At 41.3% G+C, this 16,747-nt stretch overlaps 1 protein-coding gene across 1 annotated transcript in view; it reads right to left on the bottom strand.

The window, feature by feature from the left end:
• GRK7 (G protein-coupled receptor kinase 7) overlaps positions 1-16,747 on the bottom strand; it is a 54,114-nt gene that overhangs the window by 6,515 nt on the left and 30,852 nt on the right. The window contains exon 3 of the mRNA XM_061636898.1: positions 15,701-15,972. Coding sequence (XP_061492882.1) covers positions 15,701-15,972 — 272 coding nt within the window. The remainder of the gene's footprint in view (positions 1-15,700; positions 15,973-16,747) is intronic.

Here is a 16,747-nt window from a genome sequence, read left to right as displayed (position 1 = left end):
ACTCTTATTGTGATTATTATTATTTTATAATAATGAAGCTATACGGATAGTATTTACTGGAACCTTCCTTAAAAGGACACTACTTTTAAAAACATTTGTTTGGATCCTGTGGAAGTTAGTCACACTTTAATCCCATTGATATCATGACCCACCTGTCCAGTTGATTTTAATGGGCTCAGGCATAACTAGCTTTCTCTGGATCCAACCCATAATTTTGTATTGATATAGATGAATAAATACATAGGTAGATGATAGGTATCAGTATCAAAGGCACAAGCATAGGATGGAGTAGACTGGCTTGGTAACAGTACTTGTTAAAAAGTCTAGGTGCCTTAGAGAATCACAGTCTAAATACGGGCCAGCAAAGTGATGCAGCTGCTAAAGGAGCTGATGCAGTCTTAGGCAGCATTAACAGAAGCAGAGTGTCCAGATAACAGGAAATAATAATTCCAGTCTATTTTGTGCGGGTTAGATCTCATATGCAGTAGTGTGTCAGTGTTGGGGGGCACATATTTAGAAGGACAAACTGGAGCATATTCAGAGGAAGGCAACCAGGAGGGGTCTGGAAACCAACACCTGTGAAGAATGGTTGAAAGACCTCATGTGCTCAGAATGGTGAAAAGAAGATGAAAGAAAGACATCAAAGTGGTCTTCCAATATCTGGAGGGCTGTCATGCAGAAGATGAAGCAGACTTGTTCTCTGTTGCTCCAGAGGGCAACACTAGAACCAATGGGTGGAAATTGCAAGGGAGCAGATTTTGGATAAACATTATTTATTTACTTATTGTACTTATATACCGTCCCATAGCCGAAGTTCTCTGGGCGGTTTACAGTAAACGTCCTCACAATAAGAGCTATTTGGCAATGAAACTGACTGCTTTGGGATATGGTGGGCTCCCCATTGCTGGAGGTATTTAAGCAAAGGCTGGAGGCCTTCTGTCATGAATGCTATAGTTGCAACCTGCACTGAGAGTGTGGTTGGACGAGGTGACTCCCCAAGATCCCTTCCATCTCTGTGAATCAACCATGATTAACATTTATTTGCATAAATGTCTGTGAAGGTGAGACCTATTCCGTCATCCTTATACAACTTTTGTACGCAACATGGATGTTGTGTGGTGAGTGACACAGTAATTATTGCCATTTTATTTGCTTACTTGAGCCATCATCACTTTTAATATCAGACATTCATGTTCATTCATCTCAACATTAGACTCCTTGCTTTATATGCATGTCCTTTCTTCCATAAAGTTGTTGGATTAATTTTATTATTCACCTCCTACGAAAACTTAATTTTGTATGTGTAACTGTGTTCTTCCCCTGTTACCCTTGGCTTTGTCTTCCTTCCCTCCCCCTCTTGTCTCCCCCTCTATTAAAATTTAGTCTGTAAACCTCATGGGCCAGGGACCTTGCCTATTGTTATTCTTTAAAGTGCCATTTACACTGATGGAATTACCATAATCAATTTTCTTATTACGTAGTGGACAACTATTTCAATCAGATTTATATCAGGGAACACGTACTGTTCTATGAGCCCTCCCTCCTGTCTTTTAGTTATGCTAAACTGACATCTCACAAGAACATGGCCTTTTCAGTAGTTGCCCCCACAAAGTTGCCTGGGAGTTGAATTGGACCTCAGTCAATGTTGGCTGCTTCCCTGGACCTGACACATCCATATCAGTTTCATCTAGCCTTTGAGGCCATTGTCTGATAATCTGTTGTTGATTTTAATTTTATTTTGCTTATTTTGTTGTTTTTATTGTTCTTAGCTGTTGTATTGTGTTTTGTAAAATAATTTTGAAGAGCACTATATAAATATAGCAAAACAAATAAATTAGATCTTTTTTTAAATAAGCCAATTAACACCAGTTTCCATTTCTTACATTTATCATGTCTGCTTCTTTCCTATCAGGGAGAAGGGGAAATGGACTTGTCTAAATGGTTGTGTGTTTGTTTATTGTTTAGTGAGGTAGTTCTCTTTGGATGGCAAAGAGTCCAAAATATATTTATACAAATCCCCTAGGAGACGAAATACTTAATCTCTTCTGACCCTGGCTCTTTTGATACTGGCTCTTGATCCACAAAAACCAGGACATTTTTAAAGTGTCAGGTGTGCAAATTAAAGCTGCCTGTGAGAAGCTTTAACTTATGCAACAGGTACTTAAACAGATAACCCAATGAACTTAGATTCTTTAGCTAATCTTTACATAAGGATGCGGTGTTCTTGAACAATACCTCCAGTATAATAAGCATAGACAGGCTTTCTGCTACCTCTAGTACCCAGTGGGTGACTTTCCACCCTAATCTTAGTATTTCTAATTACTTTACACATGTTAACAATTGTTTAAAAGAAGAAAAAAAGGCCAACATTTATCCTCTTATTCAACATTTGTTGTTGCTATGTGCCTTCAAGTCAATTACGACTTACAGAGACCCTATGAATCAGCGACCTCCAAGAGCATCTGTCATAAACCACCCTGTTCAGATCTTGTAAGTTCAGGTCTGTGGTTTCCTTTATGGAATCCAACTATCTCTTCTTTGGCCTTCCTCTTTTTCTACTCCCTTCTGTTTTCCCCAGCATTATTGTCTTCTCCAGTGAATCACATCTTCTCATTAAGTATCCAAAGTATGATAACTTCAGTTTCATTATTTTAGCTTCTAGTGATAGTTCTGGTTTAATTTGTTGTAACACCCAATTATTTGTCTTTTTCGCAATCCATGGTATGCACATAACTCTCCTCCAACACCACATTTCAAATGAGGTGATTTTTCTCTTATCCACTTTTTCATTGTCCAACTTTCCCATCCATACATAAAGATCGGGAATACCATGGTCTGAATGATCCTGACTAGTGTTCAGTGATACATCTTTGCATTTGAGGACCTTTTCTAGTTCTCTCATAGCTGCCCTCCACAGTCCTAGCCTTCTTCTGATTTCTTGACTATTGTCTCCATTTTGGTTAATGACTGTTAACATAAGAACATAAGAAGAGCCTGCTGGATCAGGCCAGTGGCCCATCTAGTCCAGCATCCTGTTCTCACAGTGGCCAACCAGGGGCCTGGGGGAAGCCCGCAAGCAGGACCCAAGTGCAAGAACACTCTCCCCTCCTGAGGCTTCCGGCAACTGGTTTTCAGACGCATGCTGCCTCTGACTAGGGTGGCACAGCACAGCCATCACGGCTAGTAGCCATTGATAGCCCTGTATCTGTTCCGAGATATTGATAATCCTTGACAAGTTCAATGTCCTCATTATCAACTTTAAAGTTACATAAATCTTTTGTTCTCATTACTTTAGTCTTCTTGACGTTCAGCTGTAGTCCTGTTTTTGTGCTTTCCTCTTTAACTGTCATCAGCATTTGTTTCAAATCATTACTGGTTTCTGCTAGTAGTATGGGATTTTCTGCATATCTTATTGATATTTCTCCTTCCAGTTTTCACACCTCCTTTAACTTGTTCCAATCCTGCTTTTCATATATGTTCAGCGTATAGATTAAACAAGTAGGGTGATAAAATACACCCCTGTCTCACACCCTTTCCGATGGGGAACCAATCGGTTTCTCCATATTTTGTCCTTACAGTAGCCTCTTGTCCAGAGTATAGGTTGCACATCAGGACAATCAGATGCTGTGGCACCCCCTTTCTTTTAAAGCAATCCACAGTTTTTCATGATCTACACAATAAAAGGCTTTGCTGTAATCTATAAAGCACAGGGTGATTTTCTTCTGAAATTCCTTGGTGCGTTCCATTATCCAACATATGTTTGCGATATGATCTCTGGTACCTCTTCCCTTTCTAAATCCAGCTTGGACATCTGGCATTTCTCGCTCCATATATGGTAAGAGCCTTTGTTGTAGAATCTTGAGTATGTCTTTACTTGCATGGGATATTAAGGCAATAGTTCAATAATTACTGCATTCCCTGGTATCTCTTTTCTTTGGAATTGGGATGTATATTGAATGCTTCCAGTCTGTGGACCATTGTTTAGTATTTTTGTCAAAATGTGGACAGATTCAGTCTCAGTAGCTTGTAGCAACTCTATTGGTATGCCATCTGTTCCTGGTCATATGTTTCTTCCAAGTATTTTAAGAGCAGCATTCACCTCACATTCTAAAGTTTCTGGTTCTTCATCATAAAGTTCCTCTGTGAATGAATCTGTCATCTTTGCATCTCTTTTATAGAGTTCTTCAGTGTATTGCTTCCATCTTCCTTTTATTTCATCTCAGTCGGTCAGTGTGTTTCCCTGTTGATTATTCAACATCCTTACCCTTGGTTTAAATTTCCCTTTAATTTCTCTAACCTTTTGGAATAGGGCTCTTGTTCTTCCCTTTTTGTTGTCCTCTTCTATTTCTATACAATAACTATTGTAATAGTTCTCTTTGTCCCTACGTACTAGGTGCTGTATTGTTGCATTTAGGGTTCTAACCGTGTTTCTATCTCCTTTTGCTTTTGCTTTCCTTTTCTCTTTAACCATTTTAAGAGTTTCTTCATTCATCCATTGAGGTCTTTCTCTCTTTTTAACTAGAGGTATTGTCTTTTTGCATTCTTTCCTGATAATGTCTCTGACTTCACTCCATAGTTCTTCTAGTTCTCTGTCAACTAAGTTTAAAACCTCCAATCTGTTCCTTATTTGATGTTTATATTCTTCTGGGATGTTATTTAAATTTGGCATTATGATTGCTTTGTTCTTCTTTAGCTTTACTCTGATTTTTTATGACCAGTTCATGATCTGTACCGCAGTCTGCTCCTGGTCTTGTTTTTGCAGAAAGTATGGAACTTCTCCATCTTCTACTACTAATTATATAATCAATTTGATTCCTATATTGGCCATTTGGTGATGTCCATGTGTACAGTCACCTTTTCGGTTGCTCAAAAAATGTGTTTGTGAGAAACAGATTACTGGCTTCACAGAATTCGATATGTTTTTCTCCTGCTTCATTTCTATCTCCTAAGCCCCATTTCCCCACAATTCCTAGTTCTTCTCTGTTCCCTAGTTTTGCATTCCAGTCGCCATGATTACCAGCCCATCTTGTTTTGGTGTGTGATCAATTTCTTCCTGTACTTCTGCATAAAATCTCTCCAATTCCTCTTCTGCATTTGCCATTAGAGCGTAGACTTAGATTATGGTTATGTTAATAGGTTTCCTGTTTAATCTCATTGATATAACTCGCTTAGACCTTGCACTATAGCTCATAATAGTTTTTGCTACATCACTTCTTACTATTAAAGCAGCCTTTCCCAACCAGTGTGCCTCCAGATGTTGTTGGACCACAATTCCCAACTTTCCTGGCCATTGGCAATGCTGGCTGAGGCTGATGGGAGTTGTGGTCCAACAGCATCTGGAGGCACAATGGTTGGGAAAGGCTGTATTAAAGCAACCAGGTTTCTTCTTAATTTCTCATTTCCTGCATAAAATATTTTGTAGTTGCCTGATTGAAAATGTCCCATTCCTGTCCATTTTAATTCACTCACGCCAAGTATTGTAATATTGATACGTTCCATTTCTTGCCTGACAATTTCTAACTTTCCCTTGTTCATGCTTCTCACATTCCATGTTCCTATTGCGTGAGTTGTACAACTCCGGATTCTCCTTTCACATCTGTGAGCATCAGCCTTTGGGCTTCTTTTCTGCTTTGACCCAGCGGCGTCATTAGGCACAGCGCTACTCGTACTTGTCCTTTGTTCTTCCCCAGTAGCTCGGTGAGTGCCTTCTGACCTGGGCGTCTCATCTTCCAGCACTATCTCATGTTGCATTTTGGATACTCTGTTCATAGCGTTTTCGTGGTAAGAGGTATTCAGAGGTGGTTTACCATTGCCTTCCTCTGAGTTTGGATGCATCTTAGTCTGGTGTCTCAGCTTTGACCATTCCGCCTTGGTTGCCCCTGCTAGGAGCCTAGTCTCTTGGTCTAGACTCCTGAAGGCATTGCTCTCAGCTTCTTCAACACTCTCAAACCCCCTCACCACCATAAGAAGTGCATCCTAGAGGGATTCAACCTTTAAAGACCATTCATGGATTTTGATATGTGCCTTCCCAATACTTCCAGGTACTAACTACAGTGGATAAAATAAAACAAAAGGTCTATGCTTTGGATTTCTATCTTTCGTTAGTATTTTTGTTCCAGTGCTTCCTTGTGCATTGTCCCACCCATTGCCTTTGAGAAACTCAAGATGACGATTTTATTGCTAGATGATGGAAGAGGCTGGGGCAGGGAGTGGAAGCCTCTCTGCACAGTCAGTCACACAGAAATATCACATCTAGTAAAGAATGCTAAAGCAGCATATTTTGGAATATCAACAGCAGCATGAAAAACATCTGCACAAATAACCATTGCAAGGCAATTCCCTGATTCCTCAGAGGTTAATATAACATTCAGCAAGCTGGAGCAGGATGGTACAGGATCAAGAGCAGGGATGCGTTAAAACATTTCTCTGCCCTTTTGCAGAGTAACTGGAACAGCTTTACCACACGTAAGATACAGGGTGGGGTTGAATTATAAGTTATAAAACAAAAGCAGAAAGGTTTAGAGTACAAAACTTATTTCCTTAAGGTAGATAGTTTGTTTGCTTTGGAACGTCCTTCCTTTGAAGGTACGTTTGACCACCTGAGGACTATGTTCTACCTCCACTGTCAGAGGCAGTATACCTCTAAATACCACTGCTGGGAATCAGAGAGGGGAGAGAGCTGTTGCACTCAGGTCCTGCTTGCAGGCTTCTCATAGGCATCTGGGTGGCCACTGTGAGAACAGGTTGCTGGACTAGAGGGGCTTTTGGTCTGATCTAGATGTGCCTTTTGCCTGGTCCAGCAGGGCTCTTCTTATGTTCTTAAGGATGAAGACCATATTCTTCTGTTGGGCTTTTTATGAGTTTGTTATTCAAGTCTTCTGATTTTGGGATTTTTCTGCCTTTGAGATCTGATTACTGTTCATTGCTGTACTTGACATAATTTTATGCAGTTTGCATTTATCTCCTTTGATGATTTGTATTTTCTATTTTAATCTTTTCTATGCTTCCTCAGAGGCCTTTCGGCCCAAAAGTGGCATAAAACCTTGTTTTGCCACCTTGTGTATTGTTTCACTTTGCCTGTAGGTTTGGTTTAGAGGCAATGGCTTCACTGCTCACAGAGAAGTAGACACAAATATTAGATGATTATACCTCTGTCTGTTTTTAAACCTGATGGTTTAAGAACGTAGCTATAGCCCACAGATATTTCTATCAAACTTTAAAAAGCAGGGAAATTGGGCAGCTATAGTGAATGCACCAGGGGAGCAGGAGATCTGACCTCCCCTCTGAGATATTATACTGCCCTACAAATTTGTCAAAATGCAAACAATTTGGGTTGGTCTTTCACAGTCCAATCCACTTCCTGTGTAGCTTGGAAGAACTTGGTAATATGTGCCTCTGAGCATATGGTGAGTGGTGGCAACACCTGCCATCTCCACAGATGGAGAGGTACATTTTTGTATGTTTATTGATGCTCTTCTTACTTTGCTTCTTTCCTGCGTTACTACTGTTTCTACAGAGAATCTAATCTAGAAAATTTTATTTCCCTCAGTATTCATCCTAGAAACCTGTGTCAAATTTATTTTTATTAATTTCAAAGCCTTTTTATTGGTCAATGTCATATGATGGTGTTTCAAATTGTTGGTTATGTTCTATTTCTATTTCAGGTGCATTAACAGTTGAATCTCAAACTGCAGTTTGATGTAAAATCAGACTGATTACAATATGTTACTACTTAAGCAATGACTCTAGCAGTTGGAAAAAGCAAACTTGGCTTGCCCAAGATGCATGTTTTCAGCCTGCTATGTTTAAACCACTTCATTTAAGGAAGGGTGGGCATGGTCAATTAAAAACACAGAGCACACCTAAACATTTACTAGAATATATTTCACCGCCACTGTTTTATCTTGTGCAAACTGAGACACTCCTGATGTCCACTGGAGACTATTCTGCAGAATAGTGAGTGCTATTGTTCCAGGATTGTATTTGGATAATTTAGTGTATATTTTGCAACGTGTTGCTGTGCTTCACATATTCACAGAAACAGAAGCAAAAGAAAATGATTTACTCTAGGAAACTTCACTAAAATTGCAAAGTAAATCAAACATATTTAAAGTGACTATCTGAACTATATCAACTGTATCTTAATATTGTTGCTTCCTCTCTGCCAAAACAAAATCAGCACAGCACATGTCTTGTTTCTATTATTTGGGCTGGTTGCAGGTGTTGCCACCACTCACCATATGCTCAGAGGCACATGTTACCAAATTCTTCCAAGCTACACAGGAAGTGGATTGGACTGTGAAAGACCAACCCAAATTGTCTTTGCATTTTGACAAATTTGTAGGGCAGTACAATATCTCAGAGAGGAGGTCAGGTCTCCTGCTCCCCTGGTGCATTCACTATAGCTGCCCAATTTCCCTGCTTTTAAAACTTTGATAGAACTATCTGTGGGCCATAGGTACATTCTTAAACTGCAAGGTTTTTTGCCTATTAGTGAATTTCTCTGCTTTTTAATCCGGGAGGTAAGAAATGGGATCCTGTGCAAGTTTGCTGAGAATGGATTGATCACTTGCATGCTTATTGACTTCAATGGGATTTACTCCCCTGCAATTATGCTTAGGACCACAGGGAATGGGGAGGGGAAGGGGGGGAGGAGGGAGGGGGGAAGAGCAGAGGGGAGGAGGGGAGCAGGCAGGAGGGGGAGGGGAGGAGAAGGGCAGGTTTGATCATTTGCATGTTTATTGAGTTCAGTGGGATTTACTCTCATGCAATCATGCTTAGGATAGGTAAAACTGACCGGGGGGGAGGAAGGGCTGAAATGGACAGGGGGGGGGAGGAAGAAGGAAGGGAGAGGAGTGGGGAAGGAGGTGAAAGGCAGGTCTCATCATTTGCATGCTTATTATTGAGTTCAGTGGGATTTACTCCCATGCAATCATGGTTAGGATAGGTAAAATTGACCATGGGGAGGAGGAAGGGGAGGGCAGGGGAGAGGAGAGGGAAGGAGAAAGGGAGGGGAGAGGGGAGTGGAAGGAGGGGGAGTGGAAGGAGGGGAGTGGAAGGGGAGGAGCAAAGGAAGGGGAAGAGAAGGGGCAAAAGGGAGGTGATGGGAGGAAGGAGGAGGGAGGGCAGGTTTGATCATTTGCATGCTTACTGAGTTCAATGAGATTTACTCCCATGCAATCATGCTTAAGACAGGTAAAACTGACCATGGGAAGAAGGGGGAGGAGGGGAGAGGAGAGGAGGGGATTGGAAGGGGATGGGGAGGGAAAGGCAAAGGAGGGGGAGGGAAGTGGTGAGAGAGAAGGGTTAGGAGGGAAGAGGAGGGGAGGGCAGGTTTGATCAGCTTTTTGAGTTCAGTGGGATTTACTCCTGTGCAATCATGCTTAGATAGATGAAACTGACCTGGGGTAGGGGCAGGGAGGGGAGGAAGGGGGAGGGAGGAAGGGGAAAGGGAGGGCAGAGGTTGGGTGGGTGGGCACTGGGCAGAGGGGAAGCCCCATTCTTTTCCAAAAGGAAGACATTGTGAACAGTATCAATGTTTTTTAGTGTTTCCCACACCTTTTTATTCTACAGCAGGCACATGTAGTCTCCCATCCAAATTTAACCCAAAGCTATCCCTGGTCACATCCACACCAGACCTATATTTCAGTTTAGACAGTCATGGCTTCTCCCAAAGAATCCTGGGAAGTGTAGTAAGTGAAGGGTGCTGAGAGTTACTAGGAGACACCCTGTTCCCCTCACAGAGTTTCAATCAGAGCAACTGACTGTTAAACCACTCTAGCCACTGGAGCTCTGTCAGGGGGTGTCTCTTCTCAGCACCCTTCACAAACTACACTTCCCAGGATTCTCTGCGGGAAGCCATGATTGTCTCACATGAAATCAAAGTCTGGTGTGGGTGTGGCCCCCTGATTAGGCAAGCCCAGCAGCTGTGAGTCTGGCTTTTAGAAAACTGACAGTTCATTCTTATTGAGCATGCCTGACACTATCATTGAGTTCAATGCAAAATTTCTTAAACTAATTAAAAATCAGCCAGGCTTTTAAAAATGTTTAAACTGCAGAAGATGAAGGTCAGAGTATGGGACAAGGTCAGTAACAGGATTACAGGTACTCTGTGAACATGGCAGATTTTTAATTAATGTCAATAAATTATGAGAACTCTGCCAGAAAAAAGTCCAAAAGGTCCGGTTTTTTCTTTCTCTTTTTACTCTTGATTCTCTCTGACTGTTTTGTGTATCGCCATTAAAATTTAGAGTGTTGTTAAGCAAGAGTTTCTGAGTTCAGGACTATAAGTTTTGTAAGGTTTTGTTTTTAAATGCTTTTATGGGAAGCATCAGAATGGCATGGGGGTATTTTCAATTTAACATTGCGGAATGTGAAAAATCCATGCTGGCTATAGTATACAGCCACTCTTGTGACTGTATAATATACACCACTTTCCCTGTTTTTAAAGCAGTTTACAACCACACCACAAATATGTGTAAAATGAAAACATTATCAGCAAAAACTTGCCATGAAAACTAAACAGCCACAAACTCCAACCAAGAGCTAATCTGAACAAACAAACAAACAAACAAACAAACAAACAAACAAACAAACAAACAAACAAACAAACAAACAAACAAACAAACAAACAAACAAACAGAAACCAGTTATCCAAGGGGAAATGTCTAGGCAATAGGCCAAGCATTTATGACTTATAGAAACAGTTAAAAAAACATTCAAGCCAACACTGATTTTTTACACTGACCATGTTTAGAAATACAAGAATGACAATGACACCATACTCCTAAATAAGCATCTCAAACATAAACTAAATAGCTGTACTGGTTTTCCAAACACAACGTACAACCTGATTGGTTTTTTATTGTTTTTAACACTGTATTTTAAGGCTGTAACCCGCCCTGGGACCTCTGGGTGAAGGGCAGGCAATAAATGCTAATGCTGATCCTATCCATATTTTCTCAATTGTAAGCCCTAATTTGTTCAAGTGGTGCTCCCTCCTAAGTAAATGCGGACTGCAGGAAAGTTTACTTGGAAGCAAATCCTACTTTATCCAGTAGTACGTAACTCCCATGTAAGGCTGCAATCCAATACATGTCTACTCAGAAATTCCATTGGGTTCAATGGGGCTTACTCCCAGGTAAGTGTGCTTTGGATTGCCAGTGTAAAGTGGAATCCTCAGAAGTAACTCTCGTTTAGTTCAATAGGATTCATTCCTAGTAACTGTGCACAGGACTGCCATTACTACACCTCAACATAGTAGGATAAAACTGTGAATAAATATGGATAATGAATTACTGGGAAAGTAGGGCAGAGGTAGTCAAGATGGTGCTCTCCAGATGTTGTTGGACTCCCATCAGTCCCAGACAACATGGCCAATGGTCAAGGATGAATGGAGTTGTAGCCCAACAACATCTGGAGGGCACCATCATGGCTACCCCTGAACTAGGGGCATACGATTACGGTTACGACTTAGCTGAAGTGACTAAAGTATTTATATTATGTATTTGTATATATCCAGGCTTCTACTGTAGGTCACCCAAAATAGCAAAAACCTGAAAGCTTGCTGTCTCTTTAAGTGACAGAATTGAGTGAGAAAAGTTGCCTAACTCTTTTTGTGTCTCGAGAAAATTAATAGTTGTGTCACATCCACAACTAGAATTCATTGAGTTTCCTCATACTGGGAAAGGGAAGAATCACATCCACTGGACATATTAGAATTCCCCACTGAAACAGTACAGAATGATCAAACTGAGGCTATATTTCAGTGTATGGGATTGTATGTTTTGGCCTTCTGACAAATAGCAATGATGCTATTGTGCTACTCCCACTACACCAAAGACTCATTAGTTCAAAATGTCAGACACCCATTCCTCCAAGAACTTTGGAAACATTAAATCCCCAGTACTTAAGAATCTGATGCAACCCCCTGCTCACTGTATATTCTCAGGTGGTATTCTCCCAGGTGTGCTGCAGGACCTTAGCTCCACCCTTAAACTTGCTATTATACTGCAGCAACAATATATTAATAAGTATTATTTATAAGTGAGTAGCCAATTTTAGCCTCACTGCAAATAGTATTGGGTTAACGCTGAATAGAACAACATGTAGATCAGGCCAATGTGGTGCCTGGAGGTGGAATATGCCTGTGGACTCTTTTGCTGGCGCCTGGAAGGTCTCCTTCCCTTGCCCTCCCCTCGCTGAAATTAGAAAGAAGGCTTGGGGGAAAAAACTATTTTCCTGTAGCCAATAGATTAGGTTGTGGTGTGTGCATGGTTGTGATGTGTGTGCTGTGCCCATAACAATTTCTTCAGTCTGCAAATGTGCCCAGAGGTAACCTCTTTTGTAGATCCACATTCACAAAATTCACATTCACAAAATTGGTCTCCTTGACGTTATCAACTCTAAGTAATATTTGAATTGGGATATTGCTGAGGTTAGAGAGGGATGCTAAAAGCGACAGCAAAAAAGCTTTCTTCAGGTACATGCATAGTAAAAGACAGAGAAAATAAATGGTGGCACAGCTACTCAATGAGGATGGCAAAATGATAACAGATGACAAAGAAAAGGCAGAAGTGCTCAATACCTACTTTGGCTCAGTCTTCTCCCAAAAGAGGGTCTGTGACCCTCCTGCCAAACATGAAGTTGAAAGGGGAGGACTGCAGCTTGAGTTTGATAGATAAATAGTCAAGGAATACCTAATCATTTTGAACAAGTTCAAATCTCCAGGGCCCAGTGAACTGCATCCTAGAGTAGTGAAGGAGTTGGCTGAAGAACTCTCAGAGCTGAATGTGGGCTGGATGGAACAACTTTCAGGTGTATCCACAATTGGCTACACAGTCATACCCAAAGAGTGTTTATCAATGGTTCCTTCTCAAAGGGGGAGGTAAGAGTGGGGCACCACAGAGCTTGGTCCTAGGCTCAATGATCTTCAACATTTTTTATGACTTGGATGAGGAGCTGCAGGGAACGTTTATCAAATCTGCAGATGATACAAAACTGGGAGGGGTAGCTAATACCCTGGAGGACAGAAACAAAATTCAAAGTGATCTTGATAGGCTGGAGCACTGGGCTAAAAACAACAGAATGAAATTTAACAGAGGTAAGTACTAAGTTCTACACCTAGGAAAAAGAAACTTGGGCTCAAGTTACTGGCCTTTGGCTTATACCCTTAGAGCTCATCTACACGGTGGTTTAGTGTGTGTTTGGTGCTACTCACATCTCCTTTTAATTTGCATGGTTCACATGACATTACTGACAAACAGAAGCTATCACACAGTTTTCCCCCTGTAAATCTATGCTAACCCAATCCTCTGATAATATGAAAAGGAAAGGAAAAAAACATATTCAGTACATATCTGTATTGCTTGTGCTTGCAGACATTTTGCTCTGATGCTTTTAGGTGGGTGTGTCAATCATTCCCATTTCCACACCCACTCCTCCTCCCTTCCTTCATTTTATTTTCTGTAGGCTGAAAAGCAACTTCTGGCTGCTCTCTCCCTTTCTTTTGTATGTGGCTACAAACAGTGCCTTATTTTTATTTTCCCATGCACAAAAGCATGACACTGCTCAAACAAAGATTTGTATTTCAGCTGTATTGTACCCAGTGAAAATACAAATAATTGTTCTTTTTAATGAAACTTACTGGTAGAACAAACTGAGCCTGCTTGGTTGCCAAGTAACCAGAGGGAGTGGAAATGTTAAATTAGAGGGTGTGGTCATTAGGAAACTGCGTGATTGATCCTTCCCCTCAGTGTGAATAGAAAATACCATGTTTGCAGCTAGCATTGAGCCCTTACTGTGGATGGTGCAAATAGGAAACCGATGTAAAAACAGCGTCTTTAGTACGAAGTAATTCTCTCTTCATTTCCAACTGTAACAAAGGTTTAAACACACAGAACAGTATTTGTCCACATTCCTCCTTCTATGTACTTATCTATCCCTTCATCCCTCTTTTACATTGTAAGCTCCTTCAGAGCAGACACACGCTTATGTTGCCCAAGCAACTCTGAAAATTAACATATTCACAAATGGCACATCATACATCATAATAGTTTGCTTTCTCATGAAGCATGATTTATAGAGGAGGGTTAAAACTGTGTGCTGTATTTTACAGATCAGAACCTACTAGCCAAAGCACAGCTTTTGCTGTTGTATCATTATCTGATATCACCTCTGCAGAAGCGCAGTATGCTTACTTTCCTCTAAATGAAAATGGAAATGGACTGCCTTCAAGTCTATCCTGACTTATGGCGACCCTATGAATAGGGATTTCATGGTAAGCGGTATTCAGAAGGGGGCTCCCTCTGAGGCTAGTCCTCCCCAGCTGGCTAGGGCCTGCTCAGCTTGCCACAGCTGCACAAGCCAGCCCCTTCCTTGTCTGCAACTGCCAGCTGCGGGGGCAACTGGGGTCCTTCGGACTATGCAACTTGCCCACGACTGTACAGGTGGCAGGGCACGTAACCCCTGAGCACTTGCTGTGGGGGTGATCTTTAGCTGGCCCTTGACACCCAGGAGACACAAGCGGGGATTTGAACTCACAGACTCTAGACTCCCAGCCAGGCTCTCCTCCCCACTGTCTCAATACTGGACTCCTTTAAAATGCCCTTTGGCTCAGAATATGATTTCCCCCATTTTCACAATAAAGAGTGGCATCCCAGTTTCTAGGTTTGAGGAAATAAAAGAGATTGACAACGACTGTTGTATCATGGCATATTTAAAGGGTGGTAAAGCATGCCTGTAATGCAGTAGTCACAGACAAAATCATTTGGATACGAAGCTGCAGAATGTTCCTATGATCCTCCAAGACACATGCATGCATGCATGCAAGGTTCATTCTCCAGTTGCTGCGTCAGGAGATCTGCCTCCTCCTGCTATAATTTTTATTGTGACTCCACCCACAAGTTCAACTGGGAGAGGCTCCAGGGAACAAAGGAAAAAAGACAGAATCTAAAAAAACTTGGAAAGGGTCTAGAAACTGTATTTCAATGGATTTGCTGGGACTTGGAAGGTGCAGCTTGTTAAAGAAGTCAAGCAGCCATAAGGCAGCCATCACCTTCAAAATGCATGAATTATTATGCTTTCAAGGAAGGAAAATGTTTATTGAAAATATCCTCTTCCTCCTGCTCTTTAAAGGTCATCTTGCTACAAAAACCATCAGAGAAGAGGTTCTTCACATTTTAAAAACAAATAAATTCAGGCTCGATATAATATCTAGCACTCAGTTTTTTGACATGTGTTACTATCCAGCTAAAGCTGAGTGATCTCCTTTCAGTCCCTTTGGAGGAGGGGTTGCTTATTGGACTCCAACTCCCATGAACCCCAGCCAGCATGACCAATAGTCAGGGATAATGACGGTTGGAGACCAATGACATCTGGAGGGCTGCAGGTATATCACTCCTGAGTGAAAGGAAACATTTAAAGCATTTTTATGAGTGGAATCAGTTTTCCTGTGTCTGCAGGAAGAGATTGTAAAACCTACATTGGGTAAAATGTATGTTGAATTAATGGTAGCTCCCCTCTGCTTTCTCACCTACACTAACAATGTTCACACATATGCTCAAAAGCATGAGAAACATTTGGTGCTGTCTAGTGTAAACAGTTTTAGAAAACCCAATAGAACCCATGAAGTTCATTTTCATAAAAAATGATGGCATTACACATTAACTTATTTTTTAAAGCAAGGTAAATAAAACCACACCTGCTTCCCAAACGATCTTCTGGCTTCTTTGCCAAGAACAGTTTACAGATATCTTTTGTTGGCTCATCAAAGTTAGCATGCTCAAACGTCACCTCGTCTTCTAAGGTTCTTCTTTTAAATTCATCTTTATTGACCTTCTCTTTGAAATCCTTGAAAGGAGTTCGACCAGCAACCATCTCATAAATGCTGCATCCCATAGCAAACCAGTCCACAGGGTACCAGTAATTCTCTTCCTTTAGGATTTCGGGAGCCATGTAGCCATTAGTTCCAGCCTGTGACAATCAAACAGATAACTTTAAAAGAAATCCTGAAAAATAATGAGGCAAATCAGTCTTTTGATTACAACAGCATTTTAGCTGGAGTTATTAGTAATTAAAACAATATCTCGATACAGATGTATTTCATAGTCTAACAGAGTGATGCTAACTGCAGAAAGCCAACATAATTCCAAGCTACATTCAGGAAGAATTTTACTTACACATCCTTTTAGCCAGCTATGTTCTGCTGGGTTGCTAGGTCATGTGACCAAGCTGAAAGGGTGTGAAATAGCCGCAGAGCTTGGAAAAGTTACTTTTTTTGAACTACAACTCCCATCAGCCCCAGCCAGCATGGCCACTGGATTTGGTTGATGGAAGTTGTAGTTCAAAAAAAGTAACTTTTCCAAGCTCTGGAAATAGGTGTAAGTCAGTGGAGGCTCCTCACTAAGTGAAGGTGGGGCACTGCCCACCTAAACTTCCAATCCCCCTCAAAGCTATAACCCAGTCCTTTCTCTGTTTCTTACATTCATATTCAATATATTACCTATAGCCCAAATCTCCCTTTGTCCTGCCTCTGCCATGCTCCCAGAACACCCCCCTTTTTTTGCATAAATTATACCAGCTTAAGTTCTGCTGGCTGAGGCCCAGCTGAGCTAGGAGGAGGGATTTATGCCACCGTGACTCCAATTCAACCAGGGTGAGGGACTTCTGCCTGAGCTAGGACTCAGCTGGGAAAGCCCCTTTGGATTCAAAGCTCTCTTCCTGGCAGATCTTGGGTTTGGATTGGGCT

Source organism: Rhineura floridana, chromosome 7 (genome assembly GCF_030035675.1).
Source record: "Rhineura floridana isolate rRhiFlo1 chromosome 7, rRhiFlo1.hap2, whole genome shotgun sequence".
Lineage (NCBI taxonomy): Eukaryota > Metazoa > Chordata > Lepidosauria > Squamata > Rhineuridae > Rhineura > Rhineura floridana.
Note: the sequence above shows the minus strand (reverse complement) of the source record. Positions and strands in the feature narration are given on the sequence as shown.